The sequence below is a fragment of the Mytilus edulis genome, chromosome 3 (genome assembly GCF_963676685.1).
Source record: "Mytilus edulis chromosome 3, xbMytEdul2.2, whole genome shotgun sequence".
NCBI classification, from domain to species: domain Eukaryota; kingdom Metazoa; phylum Mollusca; class Bivalvia; order Mytilida; family Mytilidae; genus Mytilus; species Mytilus edulis.
The window spans coordinates 96,768,596-96,785,743 of NC_092346.1; the positions used below are offsets into that span (position 1 = coordinate 96,768,596).

Sequence of the window (17,148 nt, forward strand, 5' to 3'; positions counted from 1 at the left end):
ATAAATTTCTTTAATATACATACTGAAGTCGTCATTATTGAGAGCCAAAATATCATCCAAATATCTAAAAGTATTATTAAATTTGTTTATCAGATGTTGTTTCGATGGGTCTTTGCTTATTTTTGTCATAAATTGTAACTCATAGCAATACAAAAACAGGTCCGCAATAAGTGGTGCACAGTTAGTCCCCATTGGAATTCCGATAATCTGACGATATACAGAATCCCCAAAGCGAACAAAAATGTTATCTAGTAAAAATTCAAGGGCATATATAGTATCAAAGCATGTCCAATTGACATAGTTTTTTTTGTTTATTGCTACTAAAAAATGACCTAAAAGAGTTTGAACATATATATTCACATTCTGACTTTTTAAATGCCCATTTAATTAGGTGTGTGAATTTTTTCTTAATGAGAATGTGAGGCAATGTGGTATACAGGGTAGAAAAATCAAAACTTTGAACAGATTCAAAATCACCAACATAAGCATGCAATTTATCAAGTACTTCCAACGAGTTCTTGACACTCCAAAAGTAATTAATTCCACTATTTTCGAAGGCCTTATTTGAACCTTGTTTTATAGCGTTAAACCTCTCACTTGTATGACAGTCGCATCAAATTCCATTATATTGGCAACGATGCCTGAACAAAACAGACATAATAGGTAAATTTGTCAAAATACGGGTACAACGGTCATCACCGTGTCACAATCCCAATCAGAACAAAAACAAACAAATATTTATCAAAGGAGAACAAAAAAGCATATATCAAATTAAACAACCACGTACATTGCTTACTTATTTTTGTATTTTCTTTACATGTATATATGTTAAAATCAAAACATAAAGCATAGAAATATGTAAGGTCTACTGGCTGAATGGCTAGATAAACATCAAATCTTTAGTAGAATCGCGCGTTTGAAATCAGAATGTAAACGTCACACAGGTAGAGATATAAATTAATTTTGTCGTTCAAAGTATGAATATGGTTTGTCGATTGATGCGCTATAGTTATTTTCCTATCAAATGTGGTTGCGATCTAGACGATTCCAGATCTTCAAAAAAAAATCACGATCATTACTACATTTAAGTGTCACCACTTTGTATGAAAAGCTATACAAAAATATTGCTCTTGCTATTTACATTTTTTTCCTCAACTTTCAACATTTTATTTGAAAAATGAAAATAGTAAAAGCCAACAAAAAGATCGTTGAAATAATTTAAATTTAGTAATGAACATAATGGATATTCGTAATAGATATTTTTAATAATATTTTACTCCTAACAACAACCATAATAGCCCTATTTGTCGATTTAAACATCAGCTAAAAGGACTCGCAAAGATTTTTTTTCTGTATTCTTATGAGTTACAATTTATGACTAAAATGGCAAAGATCGATCGAAACAACGTCTGATACAAAAATTAATTTAATAACTCCTAAGGAATGACTGTAATATTTTTTCTGTCTATGAAGAAATAACATAAAAATGTGGTGCACTTTAAATAACACATGTAGCGGGTTATTTTAAAATGTGCACCACATTTTTTATGTTATTTTGAATAGACAGATAAAATATTACAGTTATTTCTTGTAATTTAATTTTAAATTCCATTTTAAACCAGCGTAAACCATGTAAAAACATTGATGACGTCACGGTCACATTACTAAATTATGTCTATTAACAACGTCAGCCAATCAGAAGACACTTTACATCCAAAATTAAATTATTAGTAGATATTAGTATGATATAATGGCTTTCAATAATAACTACTTCAGTATGTACACTAAAGAGATTTATCCTGCTGAACTGACTTTTGATAAAACTGATACTTACAATGAACGATTAAAGAGATGGTTTTTTTTTAATTTACAATTGTTAATCATTCATTTCATATTGTTAAGATGACGACGTTCGCTTGTCACCTGAAATGATTTCAATTATCATTACAAAGGTTATTGTAAATCCGGATAGAAATATATGTCTATCTATAAACAATGTTAATGACAGGATTACAAAAAAAATGTTGTTATGATATTAAACACTAAATTACCTTATAAATGGCTGTATTTGCTGAAAATCCATCCTCATTTGTTCTTGATGAATGCTTGTCTACGGACTTTAAAAGAATACATACAATTATACTTAATTGTAAAGAATAAATCAAAGATGAACAATTCAAAATAATCTTCAAAGAAACATAATACAAAACCCTCGATTGAAGTCGTAGATCAAAGTAAATTATTAAATGTGTTCTCAAAATAACATTTTAAATACTTTGTGCGGTTTTTTCTTGATAATTAGATATAGTTTTTAATGCAAATTCTTATACACAGTCTTATTATTTATCAATTAAGTGTAATTTGACATCAAGAACAATAAGTTTGAATGTTTTTGTCTTTTTTCATAATTTTTTTTTATATCTATATATTAACATGTTTATCTATTATGTTCAGCAAATTATATTTATTAAGATTAACATATATTACATTAAAAAGAGGTAGACAACGAAAGCTAACCTATATAAATTGAATGGGGATATTCAAATTGTTTTGAAGTCTGAACAAGTGTTTTGTTTTACTGTTTCCTATTTCTAATTGTGATTCATTTATTGGACATGATAATACTATTATTCACATAATTCTTCCACTGGGTTAACGAATTTGAGGGAAAGCATGCCTAGAATTTTGTGCAATGATACAATATAGTAAAACAATATAAACTCTTGTTCATTATTAAATGTCTGGTAATTTTTTGTCGGTTGCAGTATGTCTTTAAAGAAGATAAGTGATGGTATGTGGTCTTCTGTACAGTTAGGTTTTATTTATGTTTTATTTGTTTCATTTTTCAGATAATGTTCAAATGCAAGAAAAGATGTTTTTAGTCATGGATAATTTTCTATTGTATTTTGAATGTTCTAATACAAACCCCTGACATTAAACTATGAAAACTGTGAGACATTAACTTGCGAAACAGCAGATGTTCTTTATCTATTTTCCACCAGTTACTTCGGATATCATTCTCACGGAGCTGTTTTCTGTGAAAAACATGTATGTCAATACATATAAAGCAACAAGCCTATTTAGACAATACAAATGTTGGAGTTTTATTCCCCTAGGGGAATCATCTGCCCAGTTGTCAGCACTTTATCTGTGATGACATGAATTATCATTGATATGGTCATATTTATAAATTAACTGTTTACAAACTTTTTGAATTTTTGAAAAACTAAGGCTTTCTACCCTAGGAATAGATTACCTTAACTGAATTTGGGAAACTTTTAGGAATTTTGATCATCAATGCCTATCAACTTCGTACTTATTTGGCCTTTTTAACTTTTTTGGATTCGCGTCAATGATGACTCGTTTGTAGACGAAACGCGACTCTGGCGTATACATAAAATATTTAATCCAGGTATCTATGATGAGTTTATTTATAGCTTAATCCATCTCATCAGTTCATTTATAAAGTATATCATGCATTTATCATTTTCATTTGATAAATATGAAACGAAGCAAATAAGTTCGCAATTGAAATTTCGAGAGATCATTTGATAACGAATAACCTTAATCCGAAACGATAGTATAGTAAGTAGAAAAGACATTACTCATCAACTACAGGCTCTAAAGAGCCTGTGTCGCTCACCTTGGTCTATGTGAATATTAAAGGAAGCAGATGGATTCAAGACAAAATTGTGTTTTGGTGATGGTGATGTGTTTGTACATTTTACTTTACTGAACATTCTTGCTGCTTAAAATTATCTCTATCTATAATGAACTTTGCCCATTAGTTTCAGTGGAAAATGTTAGTAAAAATTTACAAATTTTATGAAAATTTTTAAAAATTGACTATAAAGAACAATAACTTCTTAGGGGGTCAATTGACTATTTCGGTCATGTTGACTTATTTGTAAATCTTACTTTGCTGAACATTATTGTTGTTTACAGTTTATCTCTATCAATAATAATATTCAAGATAATAACCAAAAAGAGCAAAATTTCCTTAAAATTACTAATTCAGGGGCAGCAACCCAACAACGGGTTATCCGATTCATCTGAAAATTTCAGGGCAGATAGATCTTCACCTGTTTAACAATTCCAACCATGTCAGATTTGCTCTAAATACTGTGGTTTTTGAGTTATAAGCCAAAAACTGCATTTTACCCCATGTTCTATTTTTAGCCATGGCGGCCATCGTGGTTGGATGGTCGGGTCTGTTGACATATTTTTCAAACTACTAACCCAAAAGATGATTGTGGTTAAGTTTGGAATAATTTTGCCCAGTAGTTTTAGAGGAGAAGATTTTTGTAAAAGATTACTAAGATTTACGAAAAATGGTTAAAAATTGACTATAAAGGGCAATAACTCCTAAAGGGGTCAACTAACCATTTCAGTCATGTTGACTTATTTGTAAATCTTACTTTGGTGAAAATTATTGCTGTTTATAGTTTATCTCTATCTATAATAATATTCAAGATAATAACCAAAAACAGCAAAATTTCCTTAAAATTACTAATTCAGGACCAGCAACCCAACAATAGGTTGTCCGATTCATCTGAAAATTTCAGGGCAGATAGATCTTGAACTGATAAACAATTTTACCCCCATGTCAGATTTGCTCTAAATACTTTGGGTTTTGAGTTATAAGTCAAAAACTGTATTTTACCCCATGTTCTATTTTTAGCCATGGCGGCCATCTTGGTTTGATGGCCGGGTTACCGGACACATTTTTTAAACTAGATACCCCAATGATGATTGTGGCCAAGTTTGGTTTAATTTGGCCCAGTAGTTTCAGAGGAAATTTTTGTAAAAGTTAACGACGACGACGGACGACGGACGACGACGGACGCCGGACGCCAAGTGATGAGAAAAGCTCTCTTGGCCTTTTAGGCCAGGTAAGCTAAAAATGAAATGACCATTCAATTATGTCATCTTCATATTCAAAGACTTTTCCGAACTAAAGCAATAATTAATTCCATTATTTCAATATGCTTTATCAAATCAATAAATAACGTTCTTTAATTGTGATTATATATGACATGCTACGAACAAGGTTCCTGATTTAGGACATGTACTTGAAAATATGGAGGAAAATCTAGGTACATGAAATGTATAAAGATTAGCATCCGTTAAATAGTTACGTGTTCAAAATACCTTTCCTGTTATCAAATTCCATTTCAAACTATTTTAAAAACCACACCATTTATCAACAGAAACATGCCTACTGCCCAATCGTATGGAGTGTTATTATCTAAATTGATATATTACGATTGTGAATATTACTGCACCTGTTTAAATAACTGATCACACATATCTTATATTATATATTAAGATGAAAAACGGCTGATGCATGCATATTCGGAGACACTTACCTAGTCAACTAACCATACATCCCTCATCTGACATTCACGTGATTGCTTCACTTTTTGTTTATTACATTCGTGTCTTCTTCGTGTGTTTATGAGATTTAAAAATTGGTAACAGTAGTTTTCAAAGGTACCAGGCTTAAAATTTAACTCAACAGACGCGCGTTTCATCTTCAAGAGACTTAACAGTGACGCCCAGATCAAAATATTTAGAATGCCTAACAAGTACAAATTTGAAGAGCATTGATGACACGAAATTTCCAAAAAGTTGTTCCAATACGACTAAGGTATTCTATTCCTGGGATAAAAAAATCCTTAATATTTCGAATAATACATACTTTTGCAAACAGTACAGTTATAAAAATGACCATATTATTGATATTAATGTCAACAACAAAGTGCTGACTACTGGGCTGTTGATACCCACTGGAATGAAAAATTCACCAGCAAATGAATCGACCCAGTGGTGTAAATATGTATCAAAGGTACCAGGCTTATAATTTAATACGCTAGACGCGCATTTCATCTACATAAGACTCATCAGTGATGCTAGGAACAAAATATTATGAAAGCCAACATCTGAATTGAGTACATGTACATGTAATTCAATTTTTCATTAATATACATTTTTACTCCTACTGTAAAGGAAAAAAATATTCTGTTGTTGTAAAAGAGGGACCAAAGATACCAGAGGGACAATCAAACTCATTAATCGAAAATAAACTGACAACGCCATGGCTAAAAATGAAAAATACAAACAATAGTACACATGACACATATTTAGTCTTATATGCATGATTTGTTTTATTAGTTGTTAGTGGCTTTGAACCAGCAGTCAGATAACTGCGAGTATTCTCAGATCTGTTCCTAGTGACTTTTTTTGTCGGAATGTACAAGTACCCGGCAACGTCCACTTGCATTTTTGTCCATCTGGTGAGTTAAGCCTTTTTAAACTGATTTTTATAGTTCGTTCTTATGTTGTACTGTTATACCACTGTCCCAGGTTAGGGGAGGGTTGGGATCCCGCTAACATGTTTAACCCCGCCACATTATTTAAGTATGTGCCTGTCCCAAGTCAGGAGCCTGTAATTCAGTGGTTGTTGTTTGTTTATGTGTTACATATTTGTTTTTTGTTCATTCTTTCATATAAATAAGGCCGTTAGTTTTCTCATTTGAATTGTTTTACATTGTCTTATCGGGGCCTTTTATAGCTGACTATGCGGTATGGGATTTGCTCATTGTTGAAGGCCGTACGGTGACCTATAGTTGTTAATGTCTGTGTCATTTTGATCTCTTGTGGACAGTTGTCTCATTGGCTATCATACCACATCTTCTTTTTTATACAACATAGAAAACTAAAGAATAAGTAACACGAACCCCACCAAAAACTACGGATGCTCCAGAAGTGTACGCAGATCCTGCTCAACATGTGGCACCCGTCGTAACAATAGTAGCTTTAGAAAATCGTACAGAAGAGGCGGTGATAACCAAAGAAAGATCCAAAACGCATAAGTAAAAAAAGAATCGACCAAGCCATGACAAAGAAAGACGACCGAAATCCATGCAATAAAATTGAGAAATGAAATGGGGAATGTGTCAAAGCAATAACAACCTGACCAGAGAGCAGACAACAGCCGAAGGCCACCAATGGGTCTTCAATGTAAAGAGAAACTACCGCACCCGGAGGCTTCCTTCAGCTGGCCCTTTAAAAAATATGTATACTAGTTCAGTGATAACGGACGTCATACTAAACTCCGAATTATACACAAGAAACTAAAATTAAAAACTAGAGGCTCTCAAGAGCCTGTGTCGCTCATCTTGGTCTATGTGCATATTATCAATGGACACAGATAAATTCATGACACAATGGTGTTTTTGTGATGGTGATGTGTTTGTAGATCTTTCTTGACTGAACATTCTTGTTGCTACAAATATTTCTCTCTATAATGAACTTGGCCCAGTAATTACAGTGGAAAATATTTCCTAAAAACATGACGAAAAAGTTGTTAACAATTGACTATAAAGGGCAGTAACTCCTTAAGGGGTCAATTGAAAATTTCGGTCATGTTGACTTATTTGTAGATCTTATTTTGCTGAACATTATTGCTGTTTACAGTTTATCTCTATCTATAATAATATTCAAGATAATAACTAAAATCTGCAAAATTTTCTTAGAACTTCTTAATTACTAACGGGTTGTCTGATTTGTCTGAAAATTTCAGGGCAGATAGATCTTGACCTAATAAACAATTATACCCCATGTCAGATTTGCTCTAAATGCTTTGGTTTTTGAGTTATAAGCCAAAAACTGCATTTTAACCCTATGTTCTATTTTTAGCCATGGCGGCCATCTTAATTGGTTAGCCGGGTCACGCCACACATTTTTTAAACTAGATACCCCAAAGATGATTGTGGCCAAGTTTGGATTAATTTGGCCATGTAGTTTCAGAGGAGAAGATTTTTGTAATAGATTACTAAGATTTACGAAAAATGGTTAAAAATTGACTAAGGGCAATAACTCCTAAAGGGGTCAACTGACCATTTCGGTCATGTTGACCTATTTGTAAATCTTACTTTGTTGAACATTATTGCTGTTTACAGTTTATCTTTATCTATAATAATATTCAAGATAATAACCAAAAACAGCAAAATTTCCTTAAAATTACATATTCAGTGGCAGCAACCCAACAACGAGTTGTCTGATTCATCTGAAAATTTCAGGGCAGATAGATCTTGACCTGATAAACAATTTTATCCCACGTCAGATTTGCTCTAAATGCTTTGGTTTTTGAGAAATAAGCCAAAAACTGCATTTTACCCCTATGTTCTATTTTTAGCCATGGCAGCCATCTTGGTTGGTTGGCCGGGTCACTCCACACATTTTTTAAACTAGATACCCCAATGATGATTGTGGCCAAGTCTGGTTAAATTTGGCCCAGTAGTTTCAGAGGAGAAGATTTTTGTAAAAGTTAACGACGTTAGAAGATGTAACAAAAGAAAATAAACAAAATGACAATAAAACATGAATAACAACAGACTATTAGCAGTTAACTGACATGCCAGCTCCAGACCTCAATTAAACTGATTGAAAGATAATGTCTTCATCATATGAATATCAGGTCAACAAAACACTTCTAGGTAACTAAATAATTAAAGTTGTCAGTATTAAAAAGAAGATGTGGTATGATTGCCAATGAAACAACTCTCCACAAGAGACCTAAAGACGTAGAAATTAACAATTATATGTCACCGTACGGCCTTCAACAATGAGCAAAGCCCATACCGCACAGTCAGTTATAAATGAGAAAACTAACGGCCTAATGTATGAACAAAAACAAATTTGAAACATGAATTATCATTGATATGGTCATATTTATAAGTTAACTGTTTACAAAACTTTTGAATTTTCAAAATACTAAGGCTCTTTTACCTCAGGAATAGATAACCTTAGCTGCATTTGGGTAAACTTTTCAGAATTGTGATCCTCAATGGTCTTCAACTTCGTACTTGTTTTGGCCTTTTAAATCTTTTTGGATTTGAGCGTCACTGATGAGTCTTTTGTAGACGAAACACGCGTCCGACGAATATACAAAATTTAATCCTTGTATCTATGATGAGTTTAAAAACATACAAAATGTGGGGGTTAAACATGTTAGCGTGATCCAAACCCTTCTCATAACCTGGGACAGTGGCATAATAGTACAGCATAAGAACGAACCACTTATCAGATGGATACAAAAAGAAACAGATTGAACAAGAATATAGTGAGGACGTGACTGGGTACTTGTATATCCTAACATCAAAAAGACAATAAATACTGATCTGAGAGTACTCACAGTTACTGCCGGCTAGTTCAAAACCGCTTACAAGTATCAAAACAAATCATGCATCTAAGACTAATTATAAATCAGTTCACATACAACATCCAATGAATTTAGTGTAAAGTCATTATAAACAGTCAGAGAAAAAGCTGACATTGTGCAATGCCAAGATACAGGTATCGACAGATTGTAGATCCATGATTGTGTATACGTTTGTATGTATAAATTGTATAACAATAATATATAATAGATTGCTTTTAATTTACTGTTAACAAAATTAATATTAGTACCAATAAAACAATGTTCAATGATCTAATTACAGTGTTGAATTGGTAACCTTTTTGAATAAGTTTATTCAAAGGATCTATAAGTTTACCTGGATCCTTATTACATTTCCTGGAACGGTAAACAACATTTCCGTAAAAATGAGGATGAGCTATCTCGTTCAAAAAAAGTTTTCTACAGGTACAATCAAACTGAAAACCAAATCTTTATATCTATGGAAGAATTCAGTAAAGGTTTTAATTTATTTGTGGTAACGAAATCCCTGGCTTAAAAATTTACCAGTAATACATAGATTACGTTCGTTAAATTCAAAAACGTCCCAATAGACACGGGCATAAAGGACTAATTGTGAAATATAAACACCGTAGTATAGTGTCAAAGGAACATCACCATCCAAAAAGAGAAAACTAACATTGGGGAGCACAAAATCGTCCCTTTTGTTGTATTCATTCATGTCTAGTGCACGATGATTAATCAATATTGTAGACATCTCAATATCTACAATGTTAACACGATATTGTGTCAACATTGTTTACATTGTTTGAACCCTTATATATTGTTTACATCGTTGACATCGTTAACATCGCGATGTATACAATCTTGAAATTATTTTGTTTTTACATTGTTTACATCGCGATGTTAACAATATTAACACGATGTTGTGTCAACATCGTAAACATTGTTTCAACCTTTATATATTGTTTACATCGTTGGCATCGTTAACATCGCGATGTATACAATGTTAACACGATGTTGTGCCAACATCATTTACATCGTCTTAACTCTTATATATATTGTTAAAATCGTTGACATCGTTAACATCGCGTTATCTACAATGTTAACACGATGTTGTGTCAACACTGTTTACATTGTTTGAACTCTTTTATAGTGTTTACATCGTTGACATCGTAAACATCGTGATGTATACAATGTTAAACAGATTTTATGGTTACATTGTTAACATCGCCATATAAAGTATGTTAACACTATTTTGTGTCAAGTTAGAGCTATAAGATCACTTTTTTAAAAGATTTGTTGTCGTTAAAAAAACTAAAAAAACATAAAACAGCAAACTGTATACATGTAGTCGACAAACTTTATTGAATAATATTAATGAACAAAAAAACTTTTTTTGAATATTGTCAACATCACAATGTATACGATGTGAACGATGTAAATACAAAAGTATAGACTTGGTACACATAATTTATACGATGTTGACGATGTAAATGATGTAAAATCGATATTGTCAACATTACGCTGTTAACGATGTAAACAGAAAGTAATAGAGTCGATATACGATATTGTCAACATTGAGATGTATACGATGTGCACGATGTTAACGCAAAGGTAAAGACTTGGGTCACATTATCTATACGATGTTGACGATATAAAAACGATATTGTCAACATCACGATTTATAAAATGTTTACGATGTAAACAGAAAGGTATATAGACTTTATATTCAATATAAACACGATGTTGACACGATATTGATAACATCACGATATATACGATGTGAACGATGTAAACACAAAGGTAAAGACTTGGTTCACAACATCTATTCAATGTTGACGAAGTAAAAACGATATTGTCAACATCACGATGTATACGATGTGAACGATGTAAACACAAAGGTTAATACTAAGTTCACAGAATTTATACGATGTTGACGATGGAAATGATGTAAAAACGATATTTTCCACATTACGATGTTAACGATGTAAAGAGAAAATAATAGAGTCGCTATACAACATAAACACGATGTTGACACGATATTGTCAACATTGTGATGTATACGATGTGAACGATGTTAAAACAAAGGTAAAGATTTGGGTCACATCATCTATACGATGTCGACGATGTAAAAACGATATTGTCCACATCACGATGTTTACGATGTGAACGATGTAAACACAAATGTTAAGACTTGGTTCACAACATCGATGACAAATCGATATTGTCAACATCACGATGTATACGATGTCAATGATGTAAATAAAAAGTTATAGAGTCGATATACAACATGAACATGATGTTGACGGGACATTGTTAACATCACGAATATATGATGTAAAGGATGTAAACACAAAGGTACAGAACATATAGATAGGATATAATGTAAACACAATACATTGACATTGCGATGTTGACAATATCCACAAAACATCGTGCACTAGAAATACTTCAAAATTTAGTTAGGAGTTCCCGTGTAAAACCGAAATATCTAAAGGAGTAGGTCCAGTAAGACCCCTTTTAAGCCCCAAATATAGCAGTTTTACAAAATTGCTAAAATGTAAACTTTTAGTTATTTATTGGATAGTAGAATGCTTCTGCTACCTAAATATGGGCTGTTTTTTGACAATACAATGCACATATATCGGGTAATAGCACCATTAAGTCATGCTAACTTACTGAAATCTTCACAATTTTAGCATTTTAGTTAAATTTTAGACGGTTTTCGTGTTAAACGAAAGTGGCCGCAACCGTGTTCATCCTTTATATTGAAATGTAAGTTGTATTTGATTATTATACACAACATATCTAAAGGTTGAGGATGAACACGGATGCGGCCACTTTCATTTTTGACAAAAAGCATATCAAAAGTGACATTTTTCGGCATATTTGGTAGATTTTTCATATTTGAGCTTGAATCAGATCGTTTATAATGACTTACTAAGTCAAAATCGTTCATATAAACTAATTGAATCAAATGAAATAGACACTTTAGTGTTTAAAAAGTGGTCAAAATCTTTCGTCAGATGAACCTGAAATTTGAGGCCGAAATCGGTCCTTACCGGACCTACTCCTTTGATGTATTCAAAGTAAGTTCCATTGGGTAAATGTCGGCAGTATATTCCGAACCTTTTTGATTATTTAAAGCCAATTTAACAAATTCCCTTTTTAACCTAATGTTTCTCGTAGACAAGCTCGGTATTTGTTTTAAATTTGGATCTATATCATATTTCCAAATCTCCTGTTTTGTTATTCACTCACCGCAACTTGATCATCAAAGCAAGTACGAATAAAACTACGCATGCTACCAGGACTGTGACCACAATTGCTGTCATTGATATTTCTAAAAAAAAAAAAAAGATATGTTGCATTTTATATGACTAAAATGTACTTTGTAGTATTCAAACATCTGATAAAGGGTGTATTTTTATTTTGAAATACACTGTCAATTATGTCGATACAGTTGGACTGGCATAATTTTGGTCTTTGCATGACTTTTTATAATCTTTGTGTATAAAAAGGCTTTTGTTCCAAATGAGTTGCAACTCTGATGACCTTGTTTGGTTACGGAAGAGCTGTTCCTGTAATTGTTTTATTTGATGTTCAGAAACTTTTGTGTTTCGATACTTTTCGGTTTACGAGCACATACATTTTTAATGAAGCTTCTCAAAGAAGAACGTTGTGCGATCCATGAATTTTTTATAATTCGTCAATTATAAGACATAAAAAAAAGGGATTCAAGTGTCATCAAACCGACGAATAAAGGCTTACGATAATACGCAAAGATTTGAAATATAGAATTTGGATATAATAAACTGCATGTTATATTACTTACCAGTTGTGTCACATCTTGGATCATTTCCAGTGTACCCACACAACGGTCTATTTAGTGGTGGTCCTCTGTTTTTCGGCCAATGAATTCCAATGCTGTCGTTAAAGACTAATTTACCATCTAACCCTAAATAGTTCGCAACAACCTAGTATGTCAAACAGTTAGTATTATTTTTAGTTTCCATAAAATAACAAAGGTACATTTTATATAGTGTTAAGTTGTTGATTATAGCGGGAAATGACTTTTTGTTGATAAAATCAACAAAACTGGGATTAAAAAAATTATGTTTAAATGGTATTGCAGTTGTAAGTTACGGTCAATTCAGTACTGTACAGTTGTTTTTCAGACAATTCAATATGATGTAGATGTGTACAGGTAAATGACAAATACCAAACCGTTTAAACATACACTTCAGAGATCTTAATTGACTAAAAGAAAATTTGTCTAAACAGTCTTGACTTTACTGTAGTGAATAAGTTCTAAAATTAAATGGTAGACTGAAAATGGCTTAATAAATGTGTGTTTGAAGAAATGTTTAGATCAAAACTGCCATTTCAAATGAACATTGATTTACTAATGATTTATATACGTAGGTTAAAATGTTCACTGCCGATGTTAAATTGTTGATTACTAAATTATTAATTTATTTTAACAAAATGGACATATTTCCAGACTTATGTATTTAAATTTTTTTGTGTCGTCTTCTATTATGTTTTTATAGTCAGTAAAATTACAGTTGTCATATATTCGTTCGATGTGTTTGAGCTCTTGATTTTCCCATTTGATTATTGACTTTCCGTTTTGAATATTTCTCAGGGTTCTTTTTTTTTCTTCTTTTCACATAAACTCTAATTGGTATATTTTTTTTCAAAATCTGTTTAGTGCAGACAAGAAATCTGCTTCCTAGGTAAATAATTGTGCTACAAATAATTCCATAATACATATATTATCTACAGACCTTATACTCCACAGATGTACCATCTAAATCTAACAAGGAAAAGTCTGCTTTTCTATCACCGTTGCTATTTATCTTAATGCTTCCATCTAACCCTATAATCACAGTATGTTAATAAGACTCGTTGACAAAGATAATAGCCTACAAAAATAATAGCAACCAGAGAATACCCCTTATAAAAGAAACATGTCAGCTGTCTTCAAATGTCCTTATATATATTATTGATTTTATCCAACATTAAATTCAGATGAGAATGATGTGTGTGCAGTAAAAAGTAAACAACAAATCGAGCAATAATATCAAAATATAGGACTATCGCCATCATAAATGGTGTCAGTAACTGTTGTTAACTTCTGTGTAATTTGGAATCTATTGAAGAGTTATATCATTGAATAACATGCCCCATTTTCTCATTAACTTCATCATCGTAGTTGTCGTCATCGTCGGCGTCATCGTCGGCGTCATCGTCGTCGTAGTCATCATTTAGCGTTAAATGATATGGTGAAATTTGCTAATGCAAATTTTAAGAAGTTTTTTTTTAAATTAGAGAATAAATCTCCATCTTAAAAGAGGCTCAAATACCTGTCCAAGTTTCGACAACAGTTCTGGTCTTTTAATGTTTCATCAACTCTTCATTTCTAATCAACGTTTTGATTGATCATTTTATTATAGTATGTATTTATATAGTGTCATTGGTTCTTCTGCTCACTGATTAAGTACCGTTCATTTTGTAATCTATCGTCTTTGAAGGAATGTGATCGTTTTTCTTCATTTAGTTTTAGTTAGAACAATAGACAGTTTAGAAATATGTATACCTACAAATTCTCTGTTCCAAAGTTTATGTGTTATCGTCCTCCCATCACGCAAATTTCCTCCTTCAGAAATAGTTTCATTTACAACCGACGCATATATCATGAATGCTTCGTACATAGATGTAATGAATGGGTTCACCTGAATGCAACGTTTTCATTATATTATAAGAGTACAAACAACAAATTGAAGATTCTGATCGAATAGACTTGTTTATTTGATTTCTCGTTTAAATACAAATCTAGAGTGTCAATGGTAGGATGACTTTAAATAATATGAATATAAACATCCAATATAGTATATTCTATAAAAAAAAACGATATACAAAGCATTATTGTACTATCTTTTACGTGCTACATAACAAACACCAAATTGATATATTTCAGAATTAGATTAGCTGTTGTATTGGCAACGCTTTCGACATCGATAAAACACATTTGCTCTCAGTTGGAGATCATAAAGGTCTATACTTCTTGATGTTATTACCATATCTTCAAGTCCTTTATTCTCCTATGTTAAATTGTTAAATATTTTGTCAATTCAAAGCTTATAACTATGTGGTGGTTTGTGTGTGTCTTTGTTGTATGTTTTACACAGTCCTTTAGATCTACAACCTATGGTCTCTGCTAAAAAAGTGCTTGTTTGCTTTCATAAAATATCTCTTTATATATAGACTGTATATTTATTTAAAAAACAATAATTAAAAAGGTTTATCATGCTTATACTGATATTACTAAACAAACAGACTTGTTCAATGTACCTCTTCTCCGATGACCAGATTAGTGCAATCAGTGGTATTACATCTGATTGAAATTCCAGCAATATCAAATATACAACTTTGACATTGCAAAACAAAAAATTCAACCTCATACGTGCGTTGATGTTATCTCAGTATTTGACCAATTGCAAATTTGGACACGGTACGATAAGGCCCGTTTTTAGACCCCCAATTTTCACATTTTTTAAATATTTTTTTTGGAAAGCTACTTATCACGTTAAAATATTCCCTAAGGTTTGAAGTTTGTTTGAATGAACTTCAAAACAATTAATTTCAGAAAATGGTAGGGGTGAGGGGGATGAAAGGGCATTAAACGCCAAAAGAAGGAAAAATTACGATTTTTTTACAATTATTTCTTAAAAGTTAATAGCGTGCGCTTACGTGACACAGAACCAAATATGGCGATTTAAACAAAGTTATCATGACATTGGAAAAAAAATAATTCTGGGTCAGTTGGCGCAGGCACTTAAAAACCAAAAATTTGTCACCTGAAAATTGAATAATAATTACAATATTTGAATAATATCGAATATTTACCCCCTGACCTCGACCAGTTGCTAAATTAAGTGGTTTTGATGTTCCTTCAAACAAACTTCATACCTTAGGGAAAGTTTAACATAATAAGTAGATTTCATAAAGAGAATTTGAAAAATGAGAAAATAAGTGGGCCAAAACCAGGCCTTATCGTACCTTGTGTTTTGGTCAGCGTGGTTGGAAATTGAAACGATTTTTTTTAAAAACGAACCCATCACAAAATATGATTCCGTTGACTAACAAAGCCAACATAAACAAATATATGTACATAGGTTTCTATCATAAGTCTATCTTTTATATGAAAAAGTCATTAAACAATTTGATGTCCTCCATAAGAATACATATATAATCATAATTTGACCGAGGATGACATTTTTTTACAGAAAAAGTCTTCATTGTCTTCTATATTTGTAAGAAGACCAAATTCAAAATATTAACCTAATAATAATTCTTTAAAATGATTCTCAGCATTATTTTTTTCCCATAGAACATTTTAATTCAGAAATACGAGTCATTATGTTATTATTCAGTGCACATGACTTTGGCAACTAAGGGAGCATTACGGACCCAGAACTGTGCTGTCTTGGTCAACATGTATCTCATATTATATTTCGTAAGTACAACAAGACAATACATTTAATATACAACCTTAAATGTATAGTTATAATGTGTAGAAGCTCTCAACGTAACGTCTTTGTCGAATTCTATGAAAGCAGCAGTTGTTGGAAATTTCAGTCTCACCATAAGCACAGAGTCAAATGCAGTTGCTGCTAACTGTGGAGAAAAACGAAAATTGTCAAACAAAGGAAACAGTAGTATGCCGCTGTTCCATAGTCATAATCCTTTTTATATTTTAATATATTTTATACCTGTTATTTGTACAAAAGTTGGTTAATTACAGGATAAAATAAGTTGTATGTTGTTTCTAAAGTCAAACACACGAAGCAAGAAACGTGGTTTTTAAATTTAATAAATGCTTTTGTGCTTTTTTGTTAAATATTTGTTTGTTTTGAGATTGTGACACAGTGATGACT

At 31.9% G+C, this 17,148-nt stretch overlaps 1 protein-coding gene across 1 annotated transcript in view; it reads right to left on the reverse strand.

The window, feature by feature from the left end:
- The window catches only part of LOC139517893 (atrial natriuretic peptide receptor 1-like), a 40,115-nt gene extending 27,572 nt beyond the window's left edge, over positions 1 to 12,543 (reverse strand). Inside the window, exons 1-3 of the mRNA XM_071309385.1 lie at positions 12,467 to 12,543; positions 2,927 to 3,035; positions 2,052 to 2,117 (exon numbers count right to left, since the gene is read on the reverse strand). Of these exons, the coding sequence (XP_071165486.1) occupies positions 2,052 to 2,117; positions 2,927 to 3,035; positions 12,467 to 12,540 (249 nt within the window). The 5' untranslated portion in view covers positions 12,541 to 12,543. The remainder of the gene's footprint in view (positions 1 to 2,051; positions 2,118 to 2,926; positions 3,036 to 12,466) is intronic.
- Between the last annotated feature and the right edge of the window lie 4,605 nt (positions 12,544 to 17,148).